This window comes from Dasypus novemcinctus, chromosome 13 (assembly GCF_030445035.2).
Source record: "Dasypus novemcinctus isolate mDasNov1 chromosome 13, mDasNov1.1.hap2, whole genome shotgun sequence".
In the NCBI taxonomy this organism is placed as follows: Eukaryota; Metazoa; Chordata; class Mammalia; order Cingulata; family Dasypodidae; genus Dasypus; species Dasypus novemcinctus.
The window spans coordinates 17,773,695-17,799,066 of NC_080685.1; the positions used below are offsets into that span (position 1 = coordinate 17,773,695).

The window sequence follows — 25,372 nt, forward strand, 5'->3', positions numbered from 1 at the left end:
TGGAAGCCTCTGTTGTGTCAGGTGTTAATCCTTTAGTTCCTTATTTGGAGGTGGAGGGAGTGGGTAAACAAAGTATAGAGGGGCTGGTGTTTTAGCATTTTAATAACCAGCACAGCCATATCAGCAGGTATCTTTACTTATTTCACTGCATTGTATGATGTATGAGACCACACAGCAATCAGGCTAACGGCAAAAATAGTCTTTTTCATTCCCAAACTCAGTTATTGCTGGCAGAAGTGGAGCCAAATCATCAGGGAACATTATTTTGATGAGGGTGAGATGCTCCTTTGGGCAGATTGCTGTGTGTCTTGTTCATGAAGCCAACAGAAGCATACACAGGGCCATGTGGTTCACAGTCACTGTGAAGGGACGGCCATGGAAAGCCATGCAAGTGGCTCGGCTGTGTGCCTCCCTCTCACCATCTTTTTGGCCTTACAGAGGGTGCTCAGAGCTCTGCCGGATCCCCATGGTGGAATATAAACTCGACAGTGAAGGCACCCCCTGTGAGTACAAAACTCCCTTCAGGAGGAACACCACGTGGCACCGAGTGCCCACACCCGCCGTGCAGCCCCTCTCCAGAGCCTCCCCAGTCCCCGGCACGCCCGACCGGCTGCAGTGCCAGCAGCTCCTCCAGCAGGCCCAGGCAGTGATTCCCCGAAGCACTTCCTTCGACCGGAAGCTGCCGGATGGCACAAGGTAAGACTGCTTCTTGTTGCTGAATTGCTGTCATTTCCTCAAGACAGCTCTTGTAAAACTCTGGGTTTTACAGAACTTGAAGTTGTAGGGAAGGGCTTTTATTTGGATTCATCTTAATCTTATTCTGAGCAAGTTAGCAGAAAGCAATGCAGGCTCCACGCTCAGTGCTGCTTGGAGTCCATCCCTGTCCCAGTCCAAGGAAAGCCCTGTACCCACCAGGGGAAACCGTTTTTCCTCTCTCCAATCATAATCTCCTGGTCAGTTTGTTAATTAAATGGCATGAGCCTCTAAAGATAGGGATGAATGTAAATGCCGCCCCCTGAACAATCAATGATTAAAGCCTACAATCGTAATTTAGTGTATTACTTTCAGAGGCTCCAAGATCATTAGCCCTGCTTCTCCTTTACTTTTTTCTTATTTTAAACAATGTGGGGTTCAGTTTAACATTAACTTTTTCATTGAAATAATTCCCTTGTTTAAAAGTTTAATCCAGTAGCATTAGAGGCTAGTGAGAATTTTTATGGGTCATTTTAAGTGAACAAAATTAAGTAAATGTGCTTTGTTGTTAATTCCTACTCCTGTTGATTTTACCTCTCCCATAGCTTATATGTCATGGAGGAGTTCTAGCCTTCATGTAACTTACATGCCGTGAAGATGCCATGAGTTTTCTAGAACTAATTGTCAGGCTCTAGTCCAATAGAGTACTGTAGCATGCGCTCTGAGCCAGGGTGCTTGGGTTCAAATCATGGCTCTGCCACTTACTTGATGTACTTTGTGGTTACTTTGGGCCAGTTGCTCATCCTCTGAGCCTCCAATTTCCTCTTCTAATAATAAGCACCTCATCAGAGCATTGTGGGGATTAAATGAAGTAATACATGCAAAATGCTTAGAACCATGCCTGACACATAGTAAACCTACATAAGCATTAATCATAATTAATCTATAAGATTAAAATGTGTGGTCTCCCTCTGGTTCCTCCAATTTATTCTTTCCTAGAATGAATCCAGGAAATGGTATCATTTTAATTTGACATTTAATTTATAAGTTCAGTAGCTCTCACTCAAAGGCCTACTGAGTTAAAAACCTCCCACATTCAAAGAAATATACAGAGGTAGCCCAGGTTTAAGAGGCAACCACACAGCAAGCCACAAGGGTCAGCAAAAGGGTCTTTAGGGCCTTCCTCATAAAAATAGAATGTAGTAAACTAAAGAATAAAATCAGGAGGATTCTAGTAGCAAAAGGGAAATTTGGCAAGTTCTCATGAATATTACCCATTTTTCTATGTCTAAAAAAACCACAAATAGAATTGCATTCAAAAGGTATGTGAAAATGATTTTTTTCTGCCAAATTTAGTTGTTTCTCTCTGCATAGGTTTGAAGCATAGAACAAAAATGGGACTTGTATTAAGTATCAAATGGCAAGAAGTAGAAATGTTTACATAATTCTGTGTTTTTAGGGATTGTGTTGCTAGTCTTCCGTATTTCACTGGAATCATTATCTGAGGTTTAAATCTTTAGAAATGGAAAGCTTATTCCTACCCACATCTCTTTCCTCTAATAAATTGCTAACCTTAAACCACCTGATAGCTCATGTTATCAACTCATAGTTTATTTTTTCCATGACTTTTTCTGTTTCACATTGCAATTTGTATGTTTTCCTTTTCTTTGTCATTGTAAAATTGAATTTATTTGTAAAACAAAACAGGCCAGGTCAAGATGTTGAAACTCCACAGATACCTCAGTGCACTGTTAATGATTCTAGTCAACATTACAGAAGTTCGCCCAGCAACCAGTCATCCTCCAGTGACCCGGGACCCGGCGGGAGCGGCCCCTGGAGACAGCAAGTGGGATACGATGGGTACTGGCCCTTTTTATCTCGCTGCTAATCCCCCAGGAGTAACATGTTTCTATGATTTATTAAAAAAAGCATTTACTGTGTGCCTACTGTACACAAGGCAGTTGGGGAAATATGAAAATTCCAGGCATGCTTTTAATTAAATGACTTGTCCAGGTTAGAAAATTCATCATTTCTATGTTGTAGGAAGCACTCTTTCATCTGCGTTCCGAGCCTGTCAATTTTTTTCTCTTTTCTTTTTTAATAAAAAGAAAAGGCTTTGTTACAGTGTGAAAATTAAGGATTCAAGGACTTCATGGATAGTGGCCCTTGGGAATTTTCTCCTCCCTTTATATCGCTGAAGAGGAATAAATTCACATCCTGCCTTGAAAATGCTTTTTCTCTGAGACACCACTCAGAATCAGAGAAAGCAGTTTCAGTGTATGGCAACAGAAGCATCTGACATCTTTTTTTGCCTCCTTTTTGAGAAGCAGCAGCAGGTTGCCTAAACACATTTAGCTGTGAACTATATCCCCTAGTATCTGCATCGTTTCTAGGAGCCAGCTCAGGCAAAGCCAGGGGACTCCTTGAGAACACAGTGACAGCTGAATTGACTGATGCTAATAACTCGGGGAAAACAGTAATGCATTTCAGGGAAAGAAAAGGGCAAGTGCTTGCACAGTCATACTTTTCTGAGGAGTAGTGATTGCTGCTAGCAGCAGTGTTTTGGTGCATTGCTTTGCAACAGAGTCTAGCAGATTTGAAGAGATGGATGGGAATGATTTAGGCTAGAGAATGACCTGGTCAGACATTGGAAGAATTTTAGTGTGAAAAGAGAAGTTTGGTGTTACTGATTTTACATGGATGAGGGAAATTTTCCCTGGCATCTTCTTTTCTTCTGATTTGGGTTTAGAATTAGTTATTTGTAGTCTGAGTTGCATGTGTCCTCTACCTTATGTAATAGATGACTTTTTTCAAAGTTATGTTTTTTTCTAAATTAAGTTGTATTTTAGAAGCAGAGGGTTTTTTTTTTCCCTAATGTAAATCAAGAAACCTTTTCTGGCTTTTTCTTTAAACCAGAAATCACTTTGTATCACAAATAAGATTTCTTCAATTAATTGATTCTGCAAGATTACATTTTTGTATATATTTTGGGTTCTCATAAAACAAAGCCCACCTTGACACAGTCTAAATCAGTCAGATTTTTTACAAAAGAAATATCAATGCCATGTATACTAGGGACAAGAGAAAAAACAATGAGCTCAGCCTTAGCATGTTGGGGACAAATTGTCTGACTTTGGACAAATCCTTTAACCTCATAGAGTCAGCAGCACTTCTTCATCTGTAAGTGGCTGCCATCCAAGTGTCTTTATTGACCCTTTGGTGAAACTCAAGCCCCTAATTCCAGGGTCATTTAGCTTCTCTTCCAGGCTTGGGCCAGCACATATTGAACTTTCCATGTGCCAGAAGACAGTTTCCAGTTAGGGTTGTCTTTTATATTACTGATTTAAAAAATTAAAAAGCAGCATGGGTGTGCTGGGGGGATGATATGGTGAGAAAAGAAGAGATTGAGCTTTGTGTTTCTTTGCAGGTGTCAGTCTCCTCTGCTGCTTGACCACCAGGGCTCAGGTCCTCTGGAATGTGATGGAACAAGGGAGCGGGAGGAAATCATGGAAGGAAGTAGGCACCCTGGTAATGAGAAATCCCACAAGTAGAAATCCAATATTTCCTTCCTTCTACACCCGTTCCCTCCCCACTTCCTTCTCTTCTTCCTTGCTACATCCTTTCTTCTCCCTTTTCCCAGTTTATTTTATCTTATTTTATTTTTATTTATTTATTTTTTTGAGATACTGGGGCTGGGGATTGAACTCAGGACTTCATATATGGAAGCCAGCACTCAACCACTAAACCACATCATTTCCTGAGTTAGTTTTTTTATTGTTTGCTTGTTGCTTGTTTTTTTGTTTGTTTTTGGGAAGCACCAGGAACCAAACCTGGGACCTCCCATGTGGGAAGCAGACACTCAACAGCTTAAGCCACATCCATCCCTCCCATCTTTTATTTATTTATTCATCCATCACTTCATTGAACATTTGTTTAGAGAGTACCTATGCACAGCATGCTGCATAAACTGTGTCCCCTGTATAGTAGGGGATGATGTGATCATGGTTGTTATGGTTGTGGTGCCTGGGCAAATGGAGCACTAATTTTATTTTACATTGTTGTCAATCTGTTTGCTTCTATGGTGTATCTTTTGGTAAGACCAGAAAGTCCTAGAAGCACAATCCCAGTCATGTTTACCAAATGAATTGTTTGGTTCCTGTGTTTATTAACTCTTTCACTAACATTGGAAATTAGACATTTAACTCTCTTTCTGTATGTGACAGAAACCAAATGGCATGGTCCACCTTCCAAAGTCCTGAGTTCCTATAAAGAAAGAGCCCTGCAGAAAGATGGAAGTTGCAAAGATTCCCCCAATAAGCTTTCTCATGTAAGTCTTTTGATCATGAATAAATTGCTTATTTAGCAAGATTACATCAGTAGTGTAGTATTATTGCCAGGGATTCTCACAATAATGTCATTTACCTCACAGGTCTCTTAAAGCTAAAATGTAATAGTTACGGACTGTTTTGCCCTGACCTATAAAGAACCTCAAAGAAAAATCACATAGCGAATTTTTGGGAAGGCAAGATTATGTCTCAGCCTTTTGACCCCTGATATCCAGTGGTGTAATTACTAAATCAATGTTCATTTTTTAATCTATTAACCATTTATCCACTTAAGAGCATAATACAGAAGAGGGAACTGTGAAGTGTTGTGTGTGGTCAGACATAATCTGCCTGTAGGTATTCATTGAATGTGCAGTCATAGACTATTCAAAATAATTGAAGCAGCTGACATGTATTAGAACAATGCCTGGCAAGTTCATTATCAGTCATTTGCATATTTTGTCTCATTTATTTCTCACAACAACCCAAGTAGGTGTATCTTATAGATGAAACAAAACTTTCAGTTAAACATGGATATGTGAATTTTTGATTGTTGCTATACATTGCCAGTATATTAAAGTAGCTTGTTTTTAAAATTTTACAGAGAAGGAAATTATATAAACCCCTGATTTGAATGGTTTCTCTTACCTTCCTTAATGTGGCTTTGGAGAGCTGTCCAGTTGCCTGCTAGTGAACATAGATGCTTCATTTTTTTCACTTAGCTGTGACCTGTATCTCTTCTTGAATCAGCTTTACAGTTTCATATTAAATCCCACCTGCAAATCTCTAACAATGGTTTAAGGAGCAAAAGGGATGTGGGGGTAGGGGATAGATATGAGAATACTGATGTGTGATAAAAAGGTCAAGAGAATTTGTTTAAGGATCCTATAGGATGGAATAAAAGAAGAAAAGCCCAAACCACTTTAAAATAGACCAGAGGCATGACTTGTTTTCATTATTCCATAGCCTTTGCTTAATTGCTTTAGGTTTTGCTGGTTTTCTGAGGCTGTAAAGAGGGGCCATGTCTACATGAACACATTGAACAGACTAGAACATGCATTCTGTTCTATTTGCTTTTCTTCTAAGGACCACAAGCACTAACTCATCTTCAGACCGATTTACTCTAAAGAGAGAGGGTCCTATCTTTTTAACACTTGGGGCATAATTCAATTTGGACTCTCTCAGAGAGGTAGCTTGTGTTTTATTGTGCTTTGCAGCTGCAAAGTACTTTCACATGTACTGTCTCAGTTGGTCTACGCAGTAATCATGTAAGCACAGGGAGGAGGAGCCAAGTTCTACTGTGACTCAAGCCCAGGTCTTGTGACCCAAACTCAGGGCAAACACCATAATTACTCATGGAAGGATTTTCTTGATTAAAGACTTCTCTTTTTATTGATTAGCCATGTGGTCTCCCAGTTTACCTAACATTTTTTGAGTACTCTTCTTGTTAGTACACCTTGCAGATAATTGAACAAAGACGTTAAAAGAAAAGAGACCCATTTAACTGAAGATAAATTGTGAGAGGAAATATGAATCATGGATTTTTGTATGAAACAAGAATATGTATTTTTAAATAAATGCTCTCACGCCTCACCTTGAAGAGTGAGTTATATGTGTCTAGATGAGATCATCTGGGTTTGCAGTTTCATGAGTGAGAATGAGAATAATAGCCTTTATAAAGAAGCAAAGTATGGGATTTATTTGAAGGTTTATTTTTCTCTGTCTTCTCAAGATTGGAGATAAAAGCTGCTCAAGCCACTCCAGCAGCAACACACTCTCCAGTAACACATCCAGCAACAGTGATGACAAGCACTTTGGATCTGGAGACCTCATGGACCCGGAGTTGCTGGGATTAACCTATATTAAAGGGGCCTCCACTGACAGTGGCATCGATACCACCCCTTGCATGGCCACTTCAATCCTTGGCCCGATGCACCTGACGGGCAGCAGGTCCATGATCCACAGCCGGGCAGAGCAGTGGGCTGGTCCTGCTGACATCTCAGGACCTGATGACGAGCAAGCGAAAATGTATGCTGTTCACAGCTACGCATCCGCCATTTCTGTCAGTAATACTGCTGAAGGCAGCATGGGCGACCTCAGTGAAATCTCTTCTCATTCCAGGTAGGCCTTCACTGCACTGCCGCCCAGCACCTGTTTATGTAGCGCTGGGCTCAGCTGCCTGCAACCTTTGGGGAAGGGGCATATTAAAGTCCTAGCTGAGTTAAGGTCTTAAGTGCAGCCTGAAATATGAGCAGTATGAAAGCAGGGGATTGTTTAGCACCTGTTGGCCAAGCTGTCAGGCCTCAGATGAAGTGCTTGGTTCCAAAATCTGATTGTGAAAGTTTGCATGTTAATGAATTCACTTGTTTGTTACTTTTTCTTCCTTTTTCTTCTTTAATAATTTGAGTGAAAAGAGATGGATTGCTCTAGTCAAGCCATTTATCTGTAAAGATAGTCTCCTCTCCTAATTCCATCTGTTGTAGAAGGAGAGGTGGCAAGCTAGATAATGTTCAGATTATATTGAAAAGTAATTAGAGATTATATTTGTATTGAATGTGTGTGAAGCTCCCAACAATAAAAAACATGCTCAGTTCTTTTCTGTTCTTAAGGCACCATTATGACAGGACACTTGAGCTCTTCTGTGTAACAATAAAAGCATATTCAGATTGGCAGTTGGATTTTTTAAAAATAAAGACTAGCTAAATTAAAGAAATTGTGTTCTGCATGGTCCAGAGCAGTTTTTAACTTATAGTTGACATATGTCTATATAATGGTTTTAAAACTCATAATTTGTGATTCCTGCCCTCAATTTCACATAAAGATCAGACACAGAAATGCATTAGTTTGGGTTTGGCTGTGAACAGAATGTAACTATTGCTGCATTACCATTTTCCTTCTTGTTACCTAGCACTTCCCTAATTCAGCTCTGAGTTTCTATCTGACTTTTCCTCAGAACTCTTCTAAATGCTAGAACAAAGTAACTCAATGAATAATGGGAATATTCTTTTAGGCACCTAGTGCTGTAACAGGAGCATTTCTCCAAATGATGTGCTTTACGCCTGGCTCATTGAGAACACAGCAACAGGCTTTTCTATATTCCCCAAATCTCCCCCTTTCATCTCTAAGGCCAGTCCTACACTTAGAGTGCCCCCTCTTCTTCACATAGCCACAGTTAAAACTCAAAGCTAATTGGTTCAAATAACAAAAGTCTTATTTTGGTTCATGTAATTGAAAAATCCAGAACCATCAAGGTGAGGCTTGCTCCTGCTCAGATGATATCACCAAAGGCTAGGTTCTCTCATCCTCAGGCTCCACATGATAGTCCCCAAAATCCCGGCATTCCCCTCTTGGTTACATGGCTGTCACCCACAGGTCTCCCATGTTCCTGTTCCTCTGTCCACAGGAAGTAAGTGTGGCTCTTGTTTCTGCAGAAGAGACAGGTTTCCCACCTGCTCAGAAGCCCTGGCTAACTATCTTCTCACATCTCGTTTTAATCACTGTTGTTGAGAGTGGCAATGCCTGAGGCAATTTGAGAGCACTGTGCTGGAGCTGGGGGTCAGTCCCACCAAAAAATCAGGGTACTGTTTTACCAGGAGAAGGGGAAGAGGATGCTAGAAGGCAGAAATCCTTAATGTCCACCACATAATCGGCCTTCTGTCAGCAGAGCAGAGGAATTGTAAGATAGGGAAATTATTTCCAAAGTAGGAATTCCTGCAACTTTTTTACCAGTGCTATTGAATAATTTGACTTAAAATAAGTTTAATAATAAAATAAGATTTAAAGATGATCCATAACTTTCATTACCGGAAAGCTGAAAAATCATCCTGGAATTTTATAACCTTCTAATATCTCATTTCAAGTTTTGAAGTTTTGTAAAACAGGTGACTTCATGATACCTTGTTGAACAGATATAATTACATTACAAGTAGAATGCTGTATTACTATTAAGTAAAACTTCTGTAGAAACTTTGCTCTCAGAGCATGCTTATTTATAAATATAAGTAGGAATATTCATGGGCATTTGGAGTCGATTTTCTTAAGTGTCTTAACCATTCATTAATGTAATGGGTAGACTATTAGAAAATATATAAAATTGCTGATTGAATTTTTGATTGATTTTATTTTTTCCACTACTTAAAGGAATATGTACACAGACATTGCGGAAAATGATATAGGTTGCTTGAGTGGAATCCTTTACATGTGGCTGTCTTTGACTTCTAATTCATAGTTATGATGACTTTGAAGCTATTTTCTAGCTTGCATTGAGGGTGTTTGCTCAGTATGAAATTCAGTCATTAAATTATATCTTTTTAATACTGCCTTCTTTCTGCCCCCTGACCTGTACAGAAGCACTACAGGAAATAAGATTTAAAATTTTTCGTGGTTTTCTGTGCGTTGCAATAAAAGATTGTTTGCTGATTTGAGCACAAGGGACTGACTTCTCAAATCATCCTGAGATTCTGTAAACTCTGAAATGCCAAAGCCAGATGGGGGAGGCGTGGGCGTGCCGCCAGTGTGCGTTAGCCCCACGCTTTGCTCTTCTGTTTCAATCCAGTGCAGGCTAGTAGGCCAGTCCAGTTGCAGCCAAGGCCTCCTGGGCCTAGGTTGTGACGTGGTCATAGCTCAAGGAGCAAAGAACGGAATAAGCTGTCCTAGGGGCTGACACCAGCACTTCACCCCAGCTGAAGTCATGTCTGGCCCCCAAGGCACTCTGTATCCCCTGCCCATGTTTTGTTTTCTTCACAGCACCTACCCCAGCCAGATTCGTTTGCATGTGTTTCTCGTGTGTCTTGCCCCACGGGAGTGAAAGCTCACTAAACTTCCCACACTAGTGGGTCCGTGTTTTGAGGCTGATAGGGACTTTGCCTGTCTTGCTACCTTCAGTATCCCTGGCATTTAGTGCAGTGCTTTGCCACCTGGAAGTTTGCTGAATGAAGGAAGGAAGAAAAAGAAGAGTGCTCCATCAATGTTTATTGATGGAGTTAATCAACCAGGGCCCGGGTTCCCTAGAGAAGCAGGAAGAATGTGCACAGGGGGGTCACCTGTTCCCAGATCACAGCACGGGAGCCCGGGTCAATGTCGTCTGCTCTGAATCTTTCTGATTGTGGTTTCTTATTCCCACTACTATCCCCTGTCCAGCCCCAGCACACATGTGCACTGCCTGATGACCAGCAGGAGTGAAGTAAGCATGGAGCTGTGTATAGTACAATTCCAGAATTGTCCTAAAGTGAGTGAGGACGATTTAAACTCTAGACAAGCCACCCCTGGGTGGAGTTCCAGGAATCCTCCATTAAGCAGGACAAATACGTAGCTAGCCTACTTTCTCCTGCTGCTCTTGTAATTCAACAAGCATATATATTTTTTTCATCCTACACGGACAAGGCATTTAAATAAGCATTCAGAATAAAAAGCAGTATTCATATTAGCCTAACCAAGATTTTACAAAGTGAAATAAATCTACTACAAAACAAAAATCCACGTTCTGGATTCCCCAAGTAAATTGCTCATGAGATTATCTGTTTATAATCTTGTCATCATACCCTCCTCTTAATACAAATGTTACAAAGTTGGCAACATAACTAATATAAGACCTTATTTGCAGAAGAAAAGTGATTTTTGAAAAGTTTATTGCCAACATTCTAAAATATTTACCAGCTTCAGAGAAAACTTCTATAATAAAGAAGCTGCTAGTGAACACAGATTTGTGCTTTATTGCTCATCAGAGGAATAAAGTATGTTTGCTCTTAGATTTAACTTTAAAATATATTACTGTTGGCAATTCTTCTGTGATCCAAAACTTCTTAAAAAATGAAGCCAACAAAATAACCAAATATAATTAATAAGAATAAAATAATAATGAGTTTTAAAAATAAATAAAATACAAATGTTTTAAAATGTTTTTAAAATTATCTTTTAAATTAAAAAATATTTTTTTTACATTATGTCTTTCATCACTGTAAGATCTGTTGTCTTGTGTGTACTGTGACATTTTCTTCCATTTATTCCCCCAGTGTCTTACTTTTTTCATTTAGTCTTCAAAGAAGCTTTAGGTTACAGAAAAGTCACATAACAGAATATAGGGGATTCCTGTATACCCAACATCCTCTCCCTTTCCCTCTTTCCCCTATTAATAACATTTTGCATATGGATGGTACATTTGTTACAATTACTGTACAAATACTAAAACATTGCTACTAACCATGGTCAAAGATTTATATTATGGTTTACATTTTGGACCATCCACTTTTATAAATTTTGACAAAATTTAACATGACCTGTATTTATGGCATGTATTATGGCATGACAAAATGTAACATGGCCATCATTGCAAGTTTATGTAGAACAATTCCATTGCCCCAAAATGTCCCATGTTCCATCTATTCTATTCCTCCATCCCCCTCCTCTTGGGACCCACAGCAACCACCAAGCCTTGCTTTTTGAAGAACAAGAATCATAGTTACCTTGGGACAATACTAGCTCTGCCCTCCCCTATTAGGCACTACCCATGCTCTTGAGAGACTCCTGCCCTTCTGATTGAGAACATAGCAGGGCTCCCCAGGATGGGAGTCCATCATCTTCCCACTCATTATGTGGGTCTCTACCCACTAATTCAGCACACTATGACAAGATGAACACTCACCCCCTAGAAAAGATATCTTTAATCAATACTAAATTAGAAAATATATCTTTTACAAAACAAATGGGAAAGTCATAGGGTTTGTGATTGTGTTATTATTCACTATACATTATTACAAATGTCGAATTTGGTAATATCGGGAGGGAGGATATGAGTAATCTACTAAGATGCAGCATATTAAAATAGCATGACTTTCAGTACCCCAGACATTTTTTTATTGATTAAAAGATTTTAAAAAGTTAGAATGTTATTTAGGGGGTTGCCTTCCTAAGGGCTTTTATCAGTGCCAGATAATATTTTTTGACTACATGATAACATTGACAGGAATATGTATCATTTAAATCTAATTATAAAATCCCTCAGGGATTATCAAAGTTTTTAAAATACACGATGCACATGGTAACTAAACGCAGTGCACAATCCTTAATTGGATTCTGAATGGCAGAAACAAAAGCTCTAAGCATTATTGGGACAATTGAGGAATTAGAATGTGGACTGTGTATTAGATATTGGTTAATATATAAAATATTAAAAATTAGTGAATCTAGATGAAGGGTATGAGCACGCACGTTCTATTATTCTTGTACCTTTTCTTTACATCTGAAATTATTCAAAGTAAGAAGCTTGAAAAATAAATAGACCTTTGGAACACATTATCAGAACTTGGGGTTTTTATATTAGGAGTTTATTAACTGATAGCGCTCCAGTAAATGGAAAGAGTTAATTAGCTCGCTTTTTTTGGTGCCTGGTTTATTCGTAGCTTATTGCTTACATCACTTTGGTCCTTTGCTTTCTTAATCCACCAAGCTGGTATCTTACCTGTGTAGACATAGTTGGGATGGGAGGAGAGCATCATGGTTCCCCAAGGACGATCACTGTTAGGGCCTAGAGACTTTTGCTCAGGAGGGGCGAGACCTGCTAGTTTCTAAGTTACTTCCTAGAAGTGGATGAACTGTGGCATTGTCTTCTAATTTCTTAAATACCACAATGTCTCCAACATAGGAAGGCCCAAGGGTGGATCCATTTATTTTGGTTCATTATTATCCTTTTATATCTCTATAAGAAGTCTATTTTAATATCATTCTTAATTTCAGACTTTTTTACTTCCTCCTTTGTCTGATACTTGCTACATACACAGACTTTCAGAAAAGATTTGTACTAGCCAGAGGTTTCAGAATAAATTTATATTTCAGTGTGCCAGAGAGGCTTGCTACCTGAGGAACCCAGTGGCAAACACTTTGGAGTAGCAGGGAACCCTGCTTGTGAGTAATCCCTCCTGGCCTCACTTTAAAAATTTAATTACCTCCATGTAATACTTTTCCTGTGCCAGGCACTGTTATAAGTACTTTACTAATATTAACTCTTAAAATCTTCAGAACAACCCTCTGTGGTAGATATCAAGATTATTCCCACTTTTCAGATGAGATGAGTGAGAATCAGTAACTTGCTCAGAGTCTCACACCAATAAGTGGCAGAGCTGGCATTGGACCCCAGCAGTCTGGCACCAGAACCCGCACAGTGCTCTTGAGTGTCAGGTTTTCTGAAAAGTGAAGTTCGCCTGCCTTTTTATACTCTTACATTAGAACTGCAATTTAAACATTTTTTAAGTGTATCACATTTATAAGATAGTTCTTAATCTGTTTTTCTTATTCATTTTTTCCTAAAATTTTTAGGAATTCTGTCTTTAAGTCTGATTTTGTTGTTCTTATAACATATGGTAGTACAGTGAATGCCTAGGTACCTACCACCTGGTTACGGAAAGGACCGTTGCTGGTGCCTGGAAGCTTTCTGAGTCCTGCCAGTCACAACCCCTTCTCTACTCCCCACACGTAGCCACTGGCCTGACTTTTGTGGTAACCATTCCCTTGCTTTTCTTTGTAGAAAATGTGTATATGTCTTCCTGAACAATGCAGGGTTTGGTTTTGCCTGTCATGACCTTTATTTTTAAGAAATAGAATCTTGTTCTTCATGTTCTTTAAGACTTGATTCATTTTATACATTGTGTTGGTGAGACTCACCAATTCACCTTTGTTTTCCATTCATGGAATATTCTGTTATATATGTATTTATTCATTCATTCATTCATTGGCTGTCCCTTCCACTCCTGGTGATTTGGGCTTCCACCACTGTGGAGCTATTAAGAACAGTGCTGCTAGCCAGCATTTCTACATATCTCTGCTTGCACAAGTGCAAGTGTTTATCCAGGATATGTGCCTAAGAGTGGAATTGCTGTATCACGTGGTATGCAGGTATGCACCTTATTAGATAATGCCCAACATTCTATAAATGGTTTTTCACACTTAACGCTCCTGCCAACAGTAGGAGAGTACCCATTGCCTCCAGGTTGTTGCTAACATGGGTATTGTCAAATGTTTTCATTTTTACCAGTCTGATAAGTATATAATGGGAATTTGTCATGGCATTGGAATTTCTTTCTTATGTGTCTTTGCCATATAAGTTTCCTCTTTTTTGAAATGCCCATTTTTCTATTAGATTTGCACTGACCATGTTTTTAATATGCTTCCTGGGGCAAGTATCCAACTTGCACTTGTGCATACTTAGACTATTTAAATGAGACATTCTGACAAGGTGCATAGGGGAAAAGAAGATTGCATGTGCCTCATTCTGCCCTGATTTAACTCAGAGAAGAAGAGGACTAACCACTGTGGCTCTGAAATTGTCCGTGTGCCAGCACTGCTGAAATCTGATTGCATTGAAGCTTTTGTCTGTGTTTTTTTTTCCCTCAGTGGTTCACACCATTCAGGAAGCCCTTCAGGTCACTGTTCCAAAAACAGTGGGTCTCTGGATACATCCAAAGTCTACATTGTGTCCCACAATAGCAGTCAACAGGTTTCTGGGTCCATGTCCAAGTCCTACCACAGGCAGGGAGCAGTGAGCAAATATGTCATCGGCTGGAAGAAATCGGAAGGCAGCCCACCACCTGAGGAGCCTGAAGTAACCGAATGTCAGGGGTAAGGTGCAAAGTTACGTTTTGGAGGAATGAATAAGCAAATGTATTTTTTTTTACCAAGGGAAACATACTTAGAAGAATCAAGAGACATCTTTTTATATTAAAACTCTATATATATATTGACATTTACATTTTATCTTAAGTTTTCTATTTCTTTGTTTTAAAAAATTAAAAGGAATCTCTGTTCTTTATTCTTATGCTCAAAAAGCTGCCTGCAATAAAAAAGTCATGTAATGTACTACAAATTGTGTATGTATGGATTGTCTGTAAATATACAAGTTCAAGGACAGTTTGAATTCTCATATAGTGAGTTTGTTTCTTAAAGTTGCTGTGTAAGTAAATGACATCATGAAAAAGATTTAATATGACCTTGATTTCCCTTTCAGTTGGGTTTTGTGGGAGTAGGGAGGGAGGGATGTTTTGTATCTGTCTGAAAAAAAAGAAAAGAGAAAAAAATACAGATAACCCATTTTATAACATTTGTAAAAACTCTACTGATGCCTCTAAGAAAAGAGTAGTTTTTAAAAAATCACTTTCTTGAGACTGTTTAGCTGTTGGTTTGCTTATTTTTTTTTTTGACCGACATACTTAAAAAAGCATGTGTAGCAAGTCATGAGGTCATTGTGCTCAGCTGTGCCTGCTTCCCATCAGGCATGGGGTGTGTGTGTGCATGTGCCTGGGTGTACGTGTGCGGTGGTGTGCTTGGCTGTGTCTGCATGCAGTGGTACCATCAGGTATGGGGGGCATGTGTGCATGTGTGTATGAGGAGTTGTGATGGCTCTTTGGAGAACTCTTCTAGATTTTTAGCTTGGTCAGTAAACTAGTAACACTTTTCACTTTTAAAAAATGGTCCCATGACTTAAATGACTTTGCCTTTTAAGTTAAATATCATTTTAGTGCTGAAATATTGAGCATAGAATCTTTTAGTTTAAAAAAAAAAAGTCATGTTAGTAATTATAAAAGAGTTATCTTGGAAGGAATTTTATAATTATAACTGTACCTTTTTACTGTACATGCAAATGTTATAATGATATAATGATGTTTTTATCTAATAATCTTCTGAGAATTTCCTAGGGCATCACAGAAATTCGTTCCAAGTCTTTTGACTTCTATTAAATTTCTCTAGGATAATTTTGTATAAAGGTATAAGCACTATGTTAAGGAGAAGGGCTCTCTTTGAAAGTCAGAAAAGTGTGAGGACCCAAAGTTTAAGCGTTTTTCCACTCAAGTTTGATGACAGTGACTTTAAGGAGGAGAGAGGCAAAGACAAATACTGTGAGAAAGGGGGTGGAGTTTCTGGGTAGCGATATGTGCTCATGCCAGAAGTGAATCCCAAAATGGAGCATGTTTCTCTTGGAGACACTGCCATTGAGATATCTTTGAGCAGACTGTAAATGAAGCTGTTGAGGGGAAAAAAAACAGAACCTAGAAGTTAGAACTAGTAGAGAGTCCCTGTTGGCAAAAGGAATGGACAGTTTCCAGGAAGTGCTCACCAGTGTTTCCATTGCATCGCAAGCCTAACAGTCCCTAGGCCTCAACGTTAGCCTAGCTTCCCAGTATACTTGACACTACTTTCTCAGTGAATCCTAGACTCTTATTCCCAAGACTGGCATTGGCCATGAACTTCCCCATAAGGAGCACATTCCTTGGAGCCTGCTGCAGAAATCCCCAACCTTGCTCCCTTGTCCCAGGACTCAGCTCCTGGCTGCTTTAATTGTCTCTCTCACGCTTACTCTTTTTGGTTTTATTTTGTTTTGCCTGTGTTCACAATTATTTTTCTTTAATATGTTGGAAAACAGCCTGTTTATTTTGCACAAATAATTGTACATATATGGAGGAAATATAGGAAAGTCCATTTTTAACTCTAAAGGGAACTTTTTTAAAATTCGCTAGTAAAGCCACTGATGCAAATGGACTACATGATTAGTGGAAAGAGCATGTTTATTCTACCTGCATATTTTCCTCTTTTAACTGCTATTAAATAAGAGAGTCTATGTACCTATTTAAAAAGAAAAGAAAAAAAAAAACAGACCTCAGCACAGGGTCCCACACGTCATCTCAGACACTCATCAGAGTGAAGGGACCTTCGAACTTTTTCATGCCTACCTCCTCATTCTGCAGAGCAGCTGTTGGGTTCAGACCAGTTGTTTTCCCTTGGCCAGTCCTACTTACTGCTGAGATTCAAACACAGCTCTCAGTTCAGGGTATTTCTCACTTCGCCATACTCATCACATCATGTGTAACAAGCATCCCCAGTCTTATACAGCAAAGTAAAGTATTGCTGAAAACCAGAAATAGTCTATTTAACTTGGAAGTAATGAATATATAGCTACTGCAATCATACAAGACTGTACTAACTAAATTTAAATTTTGTTCAAACAACGTTTTGACCATATCACTGAAATATAATGCTTAGAAAAAGATCATGTTTAGGATGTATATCCCACTTACAATTAGGGAATCTTAATGTCTCATTATGCACAAAATATAAAACCAGTTCTTCCCTCAAGAAGTTTAACATAGCTCTGAAATGGTCACTCATTTCTTTAAAATAATACTGTAGAAGCCTTGCTGATTGTTTTCGTTTTATTACTAATATTCTATTTTAAAATGTAGCTCACAAGAACTGTTCATTGATTGATTTTTTTCAGCCACCCTTGAATATTTATGTTGACATGCATAGTAGACATTAGAGAGACAGAACCAAAAAGTCCAGTCCCTGTTTTCCGGATCATCAGAATGAGGTGGGAGAGAAAACACAGAGATGATTCATTGCCATAAGTACTTCACAGACGTGTTTCCTCCTATATTAAGTTGTCAGTGACTATAAGGGAATAATGCCAGTTTTTAGTTGTATTTCTCCTAGTTTTTGTTTAAATGTTTTGAGAAACTCTTCTGTACCCTCTTGAAATCAACTACTTCCTCAGTATTTTTCGTTTAATTAGTTTTACTGTCTAATTGGTCACCAAGTCAGTAACTCAGAATCTAGTCAAGACTCCTCGCTGCCATCTCATACTGCTCCCCCAAGACTCCTCGCTGCCATCTCACACTGCTCCCCCAGTCCTCCTGATCCTTGATCAGTCACCTCTCCCCATCTCCTCAGCTTGTACTCCACCCTCCTAGGTCCTCACCTTCTCTGCCCCAGGCTGTTGCTCTAGCCCCTATGATGGTCTCCCACCTCCAATCCGGCCCCTCCATCTACTTTCCACTTTGTATCCAGAATGTTATTTTTCTTCTAATATTCAAAGCCTGTTTCTCTGTAAGCTAGTATCTTCAGGACAGGAGCCAAATGCGCTGGCCTGGCATGCACAGTCCTTCATGATTTGGCCCATACCTGTTTCTTCACCCTGACCCCTAAAGCTCCACTGTTGCTGCCTGAAATGAACAGTGCTGTCTCAGGCCTCCATTCATGCCGTTCCCTCTGCCTCAACGCCCTCCTTGAGTTTAGGAGCCTGGCCAGCACCATCTAGGTGAGGCCTTCCCTACAGCCCTGGCACACGCTATCCCAGCACTTCCACCAGCACCATAGCTGCCTGTCATTTCCCACTCACTCCGTATGTCCTACCCCTTCCTACACACACACAATACACACACAACTGGGATCCTCCTGGAAACCATGACCTCTCAAGTTGCAGTGGCTGGCACAAAGTAGACCGTCAGGGCATATCTATGACACATCAATTGGCAGTTTTTTTAAAAAAATAATATAGCAGAGAAGGCTCAATTTTATTCAAGCACATAGGAAAACTAGAGCAGCACATTTTAATAATTATTATAGGTAGACTCATTTTTATCTGAGCAGTTATTGATGGAGCTTATGTTATTTTCTCATCTCTTTCCCAAAGCAAATAGGGCCTAGAGTTTTTGAGTTCCTCCCCCAAACTCCATGATGCAGGATCAAAAGTTGCACACTTCTTGGATGCCCCTTTTAAAAAAATTACATTTTAGTTGTCCTAATGTTGTTTTTGTGTTTGTGTTTGTGTTTTTGTTTTTGCTGTACCAGAAATCCAACCCAAGACCTCATACATGGGAAGGAGGCGCTCAACCATTTGAGCTACATCTGCTACCCACTAATGTCCTATTTTGGAGAGGCCCTTGAGGAATGTGTGTTCTTGTAGTTACCATTTTAACTTAATGCCATCCTGAAAGCTATCCAAATCTTTGAAATTTTTAAAAAGGTTTTAAAAGCTTAATCTATCAGTCTATGTTTGTTCATGCTGTCAGTGTTGGCAGAGAACTGAGAAGTACAAGCAGACTTGCCCTACCCTGGAAACAAAGCAAAAGTAATAGAGACTTTCTGATAAAGCATTTTTTTTTAAAGATTTGTTTATTTATTTCTCTTCCCTCCCCCCCCCACCCCGGTTGTCTGTTCTCTGTGTCTGTTTGCTATGTCGTCTTCTTTGTCTGCTTCTGTTGTCAGTGACACAGTGACACGGGAATCTATGTTTCTTTTTGTTGCATCATCTTGTTGTGTCAGCTCTCCATGTGTGTGGCACCATTCCTGGGCAGACTGCACTTTCTTTCGTGCTGGGCGGCTCTCCTTACGGGGCACACTCCTTGCGCGTGGGGCTCCCCTATGCAGGGGACACCCCTGCGTGGCAGGACACTCCTTGTGCGCATCAGCACTGCGCATGGGCCAGCTCCACACGGGTCAGGGAGGCCCGGGGTTTGAACCGCAGACCTCCCATGTAGTAAACGGATGCCCTAACCACTGGGCCGAATCTGCCACCTGATAAAGCATTTCTGATTTGGAGCATGTCTGTGTAAGTTTCCTACTCTAACAATTTCCCAAGTCATGTCAGTGGCATGATGAGAAGAGGTCACCTTCTATAGTTTGCTCCTGGGGACCTAGACGCCTAGAATGTTACTTTTCAGTGTCGTGTGGCAAAGAGCATATACCTCCTTTAACAATCAGCCACTGATTACTCAGTGTGTCTTTAGGAATGTTTGGTTGCTCAGATTGCATTTTCTTAGTAAACATTTTTAAAATGACTCCCCAGTTTTCTCCATGGAAAAGAGCTGAAAATAGTAATTCAGCTTGACAGTCTTTTGTTGTCCATAAATACATTTTTATATACTGATAATTAAGGGAGACAGCTGCTTTATTTATCCAAACAGCTTTGTGAAATTGCTGATAATAAAACATGCTTGGCACACGCCTGAATTGATTACTTTTAAACTCCATGTTCCCTCGGGTGACTTTCTCTCTGTTGCCAGGGTGAGCTGTAGGGTCTGGTTTTCTGGCCCTGAGAGAAAGACTCTCAAGCGTCTTAGAAGCACAAGAGTTGAAAGACATAATATAATCTCTGATGAAATATTGAAACTGTGTTTTTTGACATAGATTAGGAAAACAGCATTATTTTTAAAGTTGGCTCTATTTTTATCTTATTCTGGGCTTTGGGGATCCAGTTTGATTCTGAATTATTCAGAAATCTAACACTGCATTTGAACTCAATTTTGCAAATATAAAATGCCATAGGGAATTAGAGTAAATGCAGCAAGAGTGAACTGACTTAATAATTAAAAATTGTATGTTTGTTTATGTGGTCGCTGAAACTGGTTACCGGATCTTAATTCATAATGGTGTGGGCACTTAATAGGTTAACCAAACTTCTTAACTGCATTTCTGATTTATTTCAACAGACTGTATAGTGAACTGGATACCATGTCCACAGCAGGCCAGCATCAGACGGTGGTCGGAGATGCTGTTTCAGATACTCCACATGTTCTTTCAAAAGAAGATTTTTTGAAATTGATGCTTCCTGACAGCCCCTTAGTGGAGGAGGGAAGAAGAAAGGTTAGCAACTTTTGTGGGCATTGAAGTTAGCAGAAACACTTTTTTAAAAGCCTAATCAAATCTTTAGAGTTTCCAGAATACTTTCATGTGCATTATGTCTCTTGATCCTTAAGTCCGTGCCGTTGGCATGGCTGATTGTTTATATATTTTATTTTATAAATGAAGTGAGCCTGGGAGAGGTTATAAAGGGCAGCCTGGCATCATGGAAAGAGCTTTAAAATTAGACGGACCTTGCCTCAAACCTAGGCTCCAACATTTATTAGCTTTGACTATGCAAGTTATTTTACCCCTCAGCCTTAGTGTCCCCATCTGAAATACAGAGATAATAATAACTATATTTCAGATTTTAGTGAAGATAAATAACCTGTAGAAGAACTAGGGACAGTACCTGAACATAAAGGGTGGTCAATAGTAGTAGTAGCTGTTAATATTCTGAGTTTCCTGCACTAACACTTCAGTTCAGGCCAACTTGATTTTTGATCCAGAACTCTAGCCTGTGTGTGCTACACACTGCCTTAATCCTCTTCCAGAAATGGACTGAAATTAAATGTGATACTCCCTTCTGGGTTCTATACGTAGTGATAAACTTGGACTCTGCTATATGAAAATAAGAAGAGATCACAAGTGAAGACCATGTGTTAATCTTATAAGCCAGCCCCACATTCAATAGTGTACCTTCTACATTCACTTGATAATGTCAGATTGCTTATTTAGTTTCATCACTATTACATTGTCTTAAACCATTTGGTTAAGTAACAGCAAGGATTAAAAGGAACTTTAGATCATTTAAAGCTCATTCTCCTTGCAATTAATTGGTGCTACAAATGGCGAAATGTTGAGTTCATTCAAATATTTAGTGGCAGAGTCAGAAATTTGAATTCTGATCTTCTAATCCATTGCTCCCTTTTGTTCGACTGAAAAGGAGAAATAAAATTAAAATCAGGCATTGCCATGTTGACTGTGATCAGGATAAAACAGCAAGTCTTATGCCTCTGTCTTCCTCATAATAAACAATACTGCAGTTAACTAATTGTGTTCTTAGAATAACATTCTAATTAGATATTACCTCAAAGCCACTTTAATGTCCCTGTAATCATGTTCTAAAGAACCTTCTCTTCATGTGTGAAGAGGGAATCCCATAAGAACTTATTCATAATGAGCCTTTTTAAAAAACTTGTATCAAATCATGTATATGATACTGTGTAAGCTTGGGCACAAAGGAAGAATATTGTACAAAAGTGCAAAGGGTTTTTCTTTGAATAGGAATGGACTTTTCCTTGACATTTTTTTTTTCCGTCTAAGACAAATCACCTTCTTTTCATAGTATAAATTTAACTTTGTAGTTCACACACATTTGAGTTACCATTCATCAGTTAGGAAGCCTTGGCAGAATGGAAGGAATACGTACAATAGAAATATTTTTAGCCTTCTTGTTGTATTCACACATGTAAATAGCCATTTCTATATTTGTTTGATGTGAACATTCTAGCTTTTACTGTTGTTTATGTAAAAGGATGTGGTTCAGTATGTAAAGAAAGTAGTTGGGAATTCAGATTTGATTTGATTCTTCTTGAGTGTTTGACTGCTTCTTTCGTAAGAATTTTCCTTGTTCTGTGATTTCAAATGCAATAATTTTAATGGTTTCTTTAAATCTAGATATGATGGATTACTATAATCTCAATTTTCAACAATTGTAATGCACATATTTGCAAGTGATCATTTTAAGTAGACAATAAGATTTTACTGAACTGATACCATTTTTTCTTAAACCTGTTTTTTATAGCCTGAAAAGCAGCAATGTTCAAAATTAACTTTTTTCATTATTTAGATTAGACTGAATCTCACATGCAGTTGATTGGTACGAAAATTGTCTAGTATTAAAATTTAGTCATTTCATATTAAAATCAAGCCCAGCACTATATGTGGTTTTGAATAACTGTTGCCTGAAATGGCAACTTTATATATTTCCAGGAGCCATCATTGCTATAAGGTTATGGAGTTCCATTTAACATTTCAGAATTAATAAAGCTGTGCATGTTTAATTTGTGATAATATTTCACAGAGTGTCAAAGAAGGAAAACATTAAAATCCAATAACTGCACTGAAGCCCTCGTGCATTTTCCCTGATGAACCCACATGGCTGGTTTAGCATTTCTAAATTAATGCTTTATACCTGCCTAGGGAAGGCCTCAAAGAAGTTACCACAATAGTACATGAGCCCACTGTATTTAGTAAAATGAATTCCATGCTTTCCGCTAGTTAATGTGTATTTCCCTCTCCCTCCCCCAACCCTCATGTTGAAACACCTAGTTTTCATTTTATGGAAACCTGTCTCCAAGAAGGTCGCTGTATCGCACACTCTCGGACGAGAGCATATGCAGTCATCGGAGAGGATCTTCCTTTGGCAGTTCACGAAGTTCGATGCTTGACCAGGCCTTGCCCAATGACATTCTGTTCAGCACCACGCCGCCCTACCACAGCACGCTGCCTCCCCGGACCCACCCCGTGCCCGGCGCGGGCAGCCTGAGAAGTGAGTGGGCCAGGGGCCTGCTGGCCTCACGGCAGCATGTGTGTGTGCCCCAAATCTAACCGCCTCCACGCCTCAATGGTGTCTTCAGATCTGGTGTCTTGAACAGAGGTTTTGTGTGTTTGTTTGTTTTTTTAGTAACTTTCAAGTATGATAAAAAATCCCCAGAGTGAACAAATTAAGCAATACTCTACCCATTTTATATAAATGTGAAACCACCAAATTGACATTTTTAAGTCAAATGGTGACTTTTCTATCACATCTCAGCTATTTTATCTATAAAGAAAAATGTTTAAAACACTATTTTAAGGAAAAAAGAAAACTGGAGCAGGGTGTGAATTTTCTGGTGGGCAGCCTGCAAAAGAAAAATTTTGTTTTCTAGTTTTATATATCAATTTCTCCTGAAATTAAATACCTGGTGAAAAAAAAATGGCAGGCAGGAATCAGAAGACCTGAATATTAGAAGTAGCTTTACTATGGTACAGTTCACTTATGTTGTCTGTACTCCTTAAAAGTCAGAAGTTGCTTATATGATTTCTGATTTTCCTTCAAATTCTAAAAAACATCCATGATTTTTATCCAGTGTGAGTTGCTTATTAAAATCTCAGTTTTTAAAGAGTGACTTTATATTGGTTAACTTTATTTCCTGTTTGGATAGGTGATTTCTATTGTATAGGAAGAATGGGAATTTAACCAGAAATAGAGTCATTGTCAGGTTTTAAAATTTGAATATAGATAGCATTACCTGTACAAACAAGTTGAGCTTTGTAAAACACATAGAAATACCAGGCTAAATGAAATAATTGTTCTAATAACATTTCTAATGTTTAACATAATTGTAAATGAAACCTTGTTTAAGAAAATTCCTAATGTATCTCTTTAAATAACATAGTATCCTGCCTGCTAAAAGGGTACATTTGCCTAAATTGAAGAAATCTTTAAACTCCTTCTTGATAACCATATAAAAGGCAGCACAGATATATTCTAAAACCACACTATTTTTCCAAATAATTTTTCTTTTTTGTAAATAGATAATTTCAGTGTCCTTTTAAAAGTGCCTGTAAAACCACTAAACCTTTTTTCTTACAGATATTATTTCTTTAATTTAAGATCAAGTATGATTGCAAGATCCCTAGTATATTTATTTGTCAGTGCTATCATTTCATTCCACCCTGCATTTTGCTTCCATATGAGCAATGTGTACATTTTAAAGTATGTTCAAAGTATAAAGGCACAATTAGCAAACAGGCAAAATATGGTATTTATCCAGCGTCCTACTTAAAAACCACCTTACTTGTCGTCATTGCTTATTTCTCTAGGGAAAACAATAAGAATGGCCCTTGCCATTTTCTATTTTCCTAATGAAACCTTATTATTTGATGTGTCTCCTCTAATTTCTAGGTTTAAGGAACTATTCATTTTCTCCAGGTTTGATGGGTAAAATGACAAAATGTAAATAAAGGAACTGGTAGTAATTTGTTTTGAAATCTCTTCTCCCAAAACTTCCTGCTTATTTCTACCACCTTGTCCCCAGAAGAGTTTAAGCTTCAAGGATTTAGTTTGCATTAGAGGACTCTAGTTTCTGGTGCCCCATGCCTACCACAGTCATCTATGTGATTAGTACTTTTGTATCTATTCAATACAAGGTTAGTAAAATTCAGTTTTGTGGTTACTGGTCGTTCTGCAGACCTTCTCACTAAGAAGATAGGACTCTTTGAGAGTACTTTGACAACCCAGAAAGCTGAAATTTGAATGCTAATGCCTAGCAGATGTCTTTGAGTGAGAAATAAGGAATTTTTGAAGTTCCCCCAGTTTGCTAACTTAGTTTCCCAGGAAGATACAGCTTCATATTAAAACTTAGAGCAGAGGGCAATTCTGTTGAAACTTGTAGCACGGAATGGTTGAGTTAGTTCTGTACATAGAGCTAGGCAAAAATTCATAAGACATATATATTCTTCTTTTGAAACGTAACACTAGAGCATTGCTAGTAAGCATCTGATCTTAGAAGAGAAAAATCTTTCACCAGTAGAGACTTAGGTAGATCTTGTTCATAAGGAAGAGGTTTAAGATAAGGGGAAAATAAGGGTCAGTAAATCTGTTGCTTAACAGTGACTCTCTGGCCCTTTTCTATGTACAATTATTACAGTCACAGCCTTCACCTTTAGATATTTCAGCTTTTTAAAGTCCCAGATTTGAACCTGTCTCAGCATATTTCTTCTCCAGACCAAGATGTTAATCCAACCATGAGAGACCAATACTTAACAAGCACATTTTGGATGTGATTCATATAATGATTCATATGTATTTCCTGTGAAGTCACTAGAATATGCTGCATCATTATGTCTTCAACTTGGAGGTATAAGAATATGATCTGATCCAGAAATTGAGAATAATTCTGAAATGCTCTTTCTGCATTGCATAT

At 38.7% G+C, this 25,372-nt stretch overlaps 1 protein-coding gene across 7 annotated transcripts in view; it reads left to right on the forward strand.

The window, feature by feature from the left end:
- The window catches only part of SIPA1L2 (signal induced proliferation associated 1 like 2), a 245,073-nt gene that overhangs the window by 195,658 nt on the left and 24,043 nt on the right, over positions 1–25,372 (forward strand). For 5 of the 7 annotated variants that reach the window (XM_058309532.2, XM_071207373.1, XM_058309533.2 and 2 more), the window contains 8 exons: positions 439–696; positions 2,470–2,553; positions 4,121–4,221; positions 4,917–5,020; positions 6,751–7,139; positions 14,403–14,627; positions 20,270–20,423; positions 22,734–22,953. In XM_058309532.2, coding sequence (XP_058165515.1) covers positions 439–696; positions 2,470–2,553; positions 4,121–4,221; positions 4,917–5,020; positions 6,751–7,139; positions 14,403–14,627; positions 20,270–20,423; positions 22,734–22,953 — 1,535 coding nt within the window. Of the gene's footprint in view, positions 1–438; positions 697–2,400; positions 2,554–4,120; positions 4,222–4,916; positions 5,021–6,750; positions 7,140–14,402; positions 14,628–20,269; positions 20,424–22,733; positions 22,954–25,372 lie in introns of all 7 variants that reach the window. The other 2 variants (XM_058309530.1, XM_004467074.5) reach the window with 1 other exon arrangement.